Consider the following 8,336-nt stretch of genomic DNA (forward strand, 5'->3'; position numbering starts at 1 on the left):
CTAGCTTCGATGGTAGCTTCCTAGAGAGAAAGCATGTGTATGGGCGTATTGAGGAGCAAATACAAGGTAAAAAAAAAAAGACTGGATGAGGAGGGACCCTATAAAAAATGCCAAGAAGACAATTGTAAAAGGGCATGCTATACATGGCACTTATATTGGAGACAATGTGGTCATTGAGAAACAAAGTAGTGCACAATGATGGGCAGATGAGCCTACTTGTTGAGCTCCACAGCTTAGAATAGAAAGAATGTTTAAGGAGAACATTCTTGCAAACATTCTTGCAGCTCAGTCCAAGACAAGCTGTGACTTGCTGGAAGGTTCCACCAAATAGGTGATGAAATTAAATGTTGATGCAATGTGTTCAAATGAGAAGGAGTCTGTAGCTGTGGTAGCTAGCCCGGGATGGAAATGGAGATATTTTAAAGGTGTGGGCTAAAAGTATAATGGTTAGTAGTCCCAGACTCCCAGTTTTGCTTTAGAGATGAAAAGTTCCAAATTATAATTGTCGAGGGTGATTTTAAGGTCTGTGTTGATGCCATAAATAAGAATTTGAAGGAGGCATGTTAGAAGATTCAGCCACTGATGAATGATGGATTAGTCTTGGCTAATTCTTTTGTGGGTTGTTGTTTTTGTTGGATTGAAAGGGATGCTAACTCTTTAACTCACGAACTAAGCATGTATGTCTTGTATTCAAATATCTCATGTTTTTGTAACTGTGTATCACTTCCTCCTGCTATCATGGAGGCTTAAGAAAGAGATGTATTATTTTGCTCCTTTAATAAAATATTCACATTTATAAAACATGAAAAAAATGAAGTGAACCTCTCCAAGGCTTGGCCCTTTAATATATTATTGTTCATTTTATATTTATTTTTAGGTCACATTGCCTTTGAAAGAATTCATCATAATTTTTATACAAGCATTATCCACTAATTTAATTTCTAGTTTGAATGGAGCTCTATCATCATCATTGGCTTTTGTAATTGTTGGTACTTGGTACAATTTTGGCATGGTATCTAGGAAGGTACACTAATTTCACATATGTTAGAGAGGAATGTAGATTATGATCTCTAGTGTACCACGTTTGTGGTTCAAACCTCACCTCCCTCTCTCTCGTTGTCTATGTATCTCAAAAAAAAAAGAAAAAAGAAAAAAAAATGTTTGGATGTGTCTTAGGCTCTTAGCCCGATGATGAAGCATAGGCATCTTGGACAAGTTGCCAAAGCCCCATTCAAGAAGTGGATTGTAATTAGCAATACCTCATATTTGTAAGCAAAAAATTAGTGCAGGAACCCATGCCAATGTTGTTTTTGCTGAAAAAATCTATGCCAATTGTTAATTTCAAATTTTCTATCATCACCAATAGCAACAAAAACCAAACTATAGTCTCATAAATTTTGAGGTTGATTATAAAATATAAATCCTCAATAAATTAATCCATGACAGATATGTGTGTGTGTATATATATTCTATGTGACACCTAATTCATCCAAAACACTAAAATACAAGCAAAAGAGTACCAAACTCTAAATTTGTTACAACTCTTAGACGATAGAGGCACCTCTGCACATTTATTTTAACGCCAATGATATCATATTATTTGCTTAAGTAATAGACTAGTGCCAACTAAGGAAAAATATTGCAAAAAACACACATCTACATAACTTATAAATGAAAAAAAAAAATAATAATAATAAAATTAGCCTGCGTCATTTCCCAATATTTCAAGAGAACCTTCATTATCAAGTAGAAACAAAAAAATAGTTTCCATTGGAACCTCAATGAAATATACAGCTGAAAGATTATAACTGTAATGAGGAGCCTCTACAACTCAACAAAGGGACATTTTGTAGCCCCATTTCTCAATAATCAGTCAGACAGTTCAAAAGTTCCTCAAACTGTAATTTTACCAAAAAAAAAAAAAGGCCTCATTGTCCTTTATGGACTGCACAAATATATACTTTACATGTTAAAACCATCCCAGGAATCAACCTTTCCAAAAACAATTTGTGGTAAGGCTGCGTATCAATCATCTTTCCCATAACCGTAGAAGTGGAGTTTTGTGCATTAGGGACGAAAAGTTAAAACCAACAGCATTGTAGATCAAAATTTGATCATCATCCCTCTCTATTCTTTGAGTGTATGGGGGTATTTAGAATTATTCAAACTTATATATCATTGACTTCATTTCCAGGCTTAAATTAACTAGTTAAGTGGTTAATACATCTGGAAGATTGGTGGGGGCTCCAAGTATTTTACCACCAACATCAGGGAAGGATTCATTACCACTCAATGAATTGACGTTTCCATCTCTGCTGACCTGAATTGGATACAACATTAAATTTCCCTTCATCTCCTTCTCCTCCTCAGCCACAAATGCTTCCCAATTATATGTGGCGATTTTATTGACATGCCTAACACATTCAATGCTTTGTGGTTCATGAAAGGTATCCTCAAGTTCGCAAAGGTGTTCAGCCCATAGAGACATTCGATAGCCGTATACCTGCATCCAATTGAAGTTGTTGCAATGAATAAAAATGAAGAGACATACATGCATGTGACTAGAACTATGATAAAAATGGAGCTTGTTAGAATACCGTAGACCCAAGACTAGCTGTCTAGATTTAGTGTATCAATACACTAAATTACCCTTGTACTATTGTACTTCAGTACTTTCTCTTCCTTATACATTCACTAAACAATTTTTTTCATTATCAGAAACTGCTAAAAGAAATAAGAAAAAATTAGAGGTAACTAAATAAATTATCAGGTGAAAAGAAAAGTTGAAGTTTCAACCTGGCCGTGTGGATGAGAATTCTTTCCTGCCCATGTGTAGTTTGGTTGGTAAGCACCCATAGCAATTTCTGTGTCCCTTGAACCATCCAGGGATCTCTGGTTAATGTTTGCAGATCCCATGATTATATATTCATCATCAACTATCATACCTTTAGCATGTACATAAATCATAAAACGACCAAACTTTTGAGCTGCTGCCTGTTAAGGAAGAAAAAGAATACATTTCTACAAGTTATCACGCGTGTATAAGCAGTCTCATAATTGAATACACATTTTGGTAAGGACAATGCTAAAGTTACCATCACTTTTACTACAAAACCTAACAAACTGTCGTGACAATGAATGTGATTGGTGGCATATCAACAACGAAATAAATAAATTTCTTAATTACATTTTTGTGTTGTGTTCAAAAAGTTAACATGTTTGTTTGTAAGGCTAATGTAGTAAACAGAGTTGAATAAAATTTTAGTGTTATTCACCAACACATCCAGTACATTACTAATTTACCTTAGCATACCAAGGAACTTAAAATAAAATAGTAAATCACTGACATACTTCAGACCACTGTACTACTGTTTATCCAACCATGCACATTTAATTTTCATGGCTAAGTGACGTACTTTTTGAAATAAAAGTCATCAGGAGATGTTTAAAGTGTGATATAAAAAGCAATAGCAACCTTATTAGTAGTATACAGAATAAATAAATAGCATACCAATGCATGGTTTTCAGTTTCTTGATTCCTCTGAGATGAACTTCCCGAAGATGAAGCTTCACGCTTACCAAGACAGTAAAAATTCAAATAATCCCGTGGATGATATTGATCAGAAAGGCCTGCTTTTTCAAGGGCCTGTGCAACAATCTTGTACATCATCGCCATTGTTTGTCCCTGCACTCATTTGAATTTGACTAGAAATCATATATAGGTGTTTAGTATCATAGTATGTCAGCATGATATTTAAAAGCATTCATCACCATTAAGTAGATGACGACAATGTGGAGGAAAAATAAAATCAAATACAGATCAAAGATAATTATCACATCTGAAATACCAATAAAAAATCGCTCTCTCCTACCCTCTGTCTCTTTTCTACATTTTATAGGTTGATGAAAGCCATACGTTAATAGGTCAGTGGACATATTGAGGTTAAAAAAGCACATATTAATCATTAGCTCTTTTCATGTCATAAACTCGGCAAAAGCATCTTCCCCAATCAAAAGTTGCAATTCAATATTATAAAATATCTGCAGCCAACCCAAAGAAGCATTAGGCAAATTTTGAAGCTATTTTTTTGGGTGAATCTTCAGTCAGACTAGAAGGTTGGATAATTTGTGGATAAACGTAGGGGTTTAAAACCACAGTTGAGGTCACTTGAACTGAGGTAGGCTTTTTAGGCTTTTGTACTTTTGAATTTGCTCAAGAGTAAGATTTATAAGTCAACCTCCAAAGTTGTCAGTGAAAATGGCAGGAGCTCAAGCCATACCATCTCACCATCATATTAAGATGGCAACAACAGATAAATAAGTAATTTATGGAAAAACCAATCTTGGATGTTCATTATATCCTAAACTAACTATACACAGAAAGGATAAAGCAACAAACAGCCATACTAACTGTAAAAGGTCCCCCCCCCCAGCGTGCGGTTAAACAGAGAAGTCAATGTGCAGATTTGCTGTTACAAGTCACACAAATGATAGATTGGTCTAACCTGCCAGAATAAAATTTCCTGCACAGAAGCACTAGTTGGGACACCCTCTGGCCACAATGGTATCACTATATATACAGCAAAACTTTCATTTGCACTGATTTTGCTGGCAATTTTCAAGGCCAATTCCATAGGAATCAAGTTGTCTGCACCTGTGTATATAATTAAAATCTGAAAGGCACGTATGTGTCTATATATATGCATTTATATATATTATTATTGCATATACATAGAAAAGCAAATTGAAATGGACAATTTTATGGCCATCGACATAAAAGTGACAGATGCTAAGAGGCATCCAGGTATAGTGTCCTCAGAAAAAAAGCAGGCAATATACAAAGTCAACCTCATGTTGAAATAAAGAAAGAATCAGGAAAAATAAAAACAAGGAAAAACCTAACAAAATAATATTGGATTGTCAAACCTCGTTATTTGTTAATAATCAACCTGGAAGCAGACATAGATAGATTAATGATGAGCTATTGCAGACATTACTGATGCAATTTGGATTCATATTATCCATTTCAGCTAATAGATAATGGAATATACAAATAGTTACCTAGATACATAAGCATAAATGTATTCCAGAAGCATTTCAACTTTTGAGTAGATTGCAGTAAAAAAATCTCATTGTATATTTATTATTCTGAAAGAAATGGGACCTATGTAGCCATTAGCCAATCAAGGACCTAATAGTTGATAGTATTGTTTGCGCACAAGCCCAAATCTCACAGGACCAAGAACCAACAAACATGACAGTGTTGAGGACAGTTATATGTATGTATAATCAATCCAATCAGTTTCACAATCTTATTTGATGGGATCATAAGGCTGAAATACATAATCAGACTTCATAGTAAACCACAATATTAATAAACTTCAAAATGTTATTCATTAGATCAAAATTTGGGTATTAAGAATGTCAAAATAATGCATCAAGAAGGAAGTTAGTAATTAGAATTATCAAGATGATGAAAACATTGAAGACCCAGTGCTCAATATACCTGCATTTTTGTATGAAGGCCAATAATACGATGACCCAATAAAATACTGGTTCTCTATGTATATAAAATGCTGTGCTGATCTTATTGCTTTCACATATGCAGCATGTATGCTCTTATCTACTTTCAAGTTCTTTGCACAGACAAGTTTCTGCAAGAAAACAAGAGACAGAAGTGCAATTAACTAACAAAGATTTTTCCCTTTTCTTTTCAGTTTCACTTTGAAGCAAATTAAATGTTAACCAGGTTGAAAATAATTTATAGATATTGAACTCCATATGCCATAAGTAGCATCAAATAAGCCTGGTTCTAACCTGAGCCTCAGCTTCGTGAACACCCTTTGGAAATCCCTTCACAGACCCTGAATCAATGGATCGGAATACCTATCAAGGAGAAGTAACAGTACTCACAACTTATGCAGGATCTCATATTAGAGGGGCTGGTGCAAATAAATAATTTGAAGCATTGTCCTCCCTACCTGCACATGCCAATTCTCAGGATCTTTTTCGTCACTAACACGGACATTATGATCACCATCAGGACCAGAAGAGGGAGTGACCATCCATGAGAGCCGGTCTATCTTTATTAAAGAATCGTCATGCCATTTAGTCACCTTTTTGAGCCTGAAGTCGCGCCATTTTGTTTTCCTCCATCTTTGTTCAAAATTTGTCAATATATCATATGCAGCAGGACCCTCGATTTTACAATGTAAATCATGCCATGGTTGCCTTGGGCCATTGACACAAGACTGTAAATATTGCCAGGAATTCAGATAACAAACTATATATTGCATACTGGACACTACTTTTTAAAGCTATTATCTACAATTTTGATCCTCATGAAAAAAAAATCATGACAATATATTAAATTTGATTACTAAAAGATGCATGTTGGCAGCAAATCATTAGCAGAAAAAAGGTATTCTGTTTACACATCTATACTACATTACATTTTTTCACCTAAAGAGAAGATGATACAAAGAATAACCACAATACAGATCCACTAGCTCAATTTGAACCGCACAGTTACTATTTTGAGTACATAGGCTGGCATCTAGCGCCACTGCTGTCAGCCATGTTCTTAAGCATTCACAAAATTACCAGTAGACTAGGAGACAACAAGCTCTTGCAAAACTGGATATATAATTGAAACTCAGATAAATGATGTGAGTCTGCATATCATCTAAATTTTTACTTGTAAAGTAATTAGAAATATGTATATTCATAAAAATATACATGAATTATTTATTAATCAAGTGTCTTAAGAGTAGCCTGGTCATTGTTTCAAAGCTATAAATAAAATTTTTAATATTCACAATGATAAATTACCAATTGTGCCAAAAGATTAAACTGCTAGAAAAAGGTGAATTTAATCCTTTAACCATAATTCTAACACTACCCCTCACGTGTGGGCTTAAACTCCTCATTAATAAGAGGGGGTCCAACACGTGAGATTTTTAACTTTGAAATGGAAAGTAGAGTGGAGACAAGATTTGAACTTGGGACACCTACTCTAATATAGTGATAAATTACCGATTGTCCTAAAAGCTTAAATTGTTCGGAAATGGTGAATTTCATTATTTAACCATAATTTTAGCACACGAGAATCTAATTAGGCATCCTTTCTCTTGTTTCCTTTGTTGTCCTAGCACTCTTTCTCTCCTTTCTATCTTCAATCTTTGCCTCATTGTCACATGGCAACAAAGTTGCTAGAGAAATATTAATCTCTATGGCACTTGAACTTAGGATAATGCTGGAGTCTTTGCTTTTTTTTCTTCTGGCTAAAAAAAATTAATAGAGGGAGATGAGTGGATGAAGCTCATAAATTCAAGCCTCAAGCTGAGCCCTAAAGGAGTATGTCAACTCTTAGGGTGGCTCAGGCACTTTTAAGCTATCATCCTTCCTTACTCCTTACAACTCCCATATATTTTGAGTAGTATCAAGATCATTTATATTTACAGTGCTGGCATCATTCAAATATAAATAACCATGAATTAGATGTTAAATCAGCTATACAAAGGGTTTTAAAGATACATACTATCCACTTACTGGAAATGTAGGATTATGAAAATCATTTTTAAAGACAGTGTCAAGATCACCGAAAAGCCTGTGCTCAGGAGTATCATATCTGCCATCACACAAATCCAAACCACCAATAAAAGCAGTTATTTTTCGGTTGTTTCCAGAAGCTTGAGTGTCAAGAACTACGCACTTCTGATGATGTGTGAAAAGGGTTCCCACCACCTGGACTAGAAGATTCTATTCAAATCAGTGAATGAAATTGTTTAATGGAATGGAATGGAATATATGACTGATAATCAACATATTGTCATTCACTGATTATGCCAGAGATAAGTCAAAGTAGCAATTAAATTATGACATAGTTAAATTTCATATACAGAAGTTCCATACCTGTTGCTTGAAAATACTAAGCTTATTGCTCGCATAACGAGGAGCCAGCACACAATGGACACTGGAGTGTTTGAAAAACTTTTTAGTTTCTTCATCATGGGTCTGCATGACACCTTCCTGCATTCAGGCCTATCATTAATCAAGGAGAATTGTGTATAAAAATGGTTATGCATCCATGAGCATGTTTAGCAACTTCTTGAAGGAAGAAGGGTATCAGATATCCTGTAAATAAACTTTTTTTTGTATCTCATGAGGGCATCAGATATCCTGTAAATTAACTTTTTTTGTATCTCGTGTGGCTTTTCTGAGAGAATAAAATGCATCTATTGAACTTCAAAACGTTACTCCATCTAAAGGTCGACTTTACTAGCTTTCTAGCAGAATCTTTCTTGTCTTTCCTAATTTTAATTTCCTTTTTTTTT

At 34.6% G+C, this 8,336-nt stretch overlaps 1 protein-coding gene across 1 annotated transcript in view; it reads right to left on the reverse strand.

Moving 5' to 3' along the window:
* Positions 1 to 1,920: 1,920 nt before the first annotated feature.
* The window catches only part of LOC115974006 (phospholipase D delta-like), an 8,869-nt gene continuing 2,453 nt past the window's right edge, over positions 1,921 to 8,336 (reverse strand). The window contains exons 4-12 of the mRNA XM_031094237.1: positions 7,915 to 8,031; positions 7,552 to 7,761; positions 5,982 to 6,251; positions 5,818 to 5,886; positions 5,507 to 5,654; positions 4,506 to 4,654; positions 3,512 to 3,685; positions 2,797 to 2,994; positions 1,921 to 2,503 (exon numbers count right to left, since the gene is read on the reverse strand). Of these exons, the coding sequence (XP_030950097.1) occupies positions 2,210 to 2,503; positions 2,797 to 2,994; positions 3,512 to 3,685; positions 4,506 to 4,654; positions 5,507 to 5,654; positions 5,818 to 5,886; positions 5,982 to 6,251; positions 7,552 to 7,761; positions 7,915 to 8,031 (1,629 nt within the window). The 3' untranslated portion in view covers positions 1,921 to 2,209. The remainder of the gene's footprint in view (positions 2,504 to 2,796; positions 2,995 to 3,511; positions 3,686 to 4,505; positions 4,655 to 5,506; positions 5,655 to 5,817; positions 5,887 to 5,981; positions 6,252 to 7,551; positions 7,762 to 7,914; positions 8,032 to 8,336) is intronic.

This window comes from Quercus lobata, chromosome 2 (assembly GCF_001633185.2).
Source record: "Quercus lobata isolate SW786 chromosome 2, ValleyOak3.0 Primary Assembly, whole genome shotgun sequence".
NCBI classification, from domain to species: domain Eukaryota; kingdom Viridiplantae; phylum Streptophyta; class Magnoliopsida; order Fagales; family Fagaceae; genus Quercus; species Quercus lobata.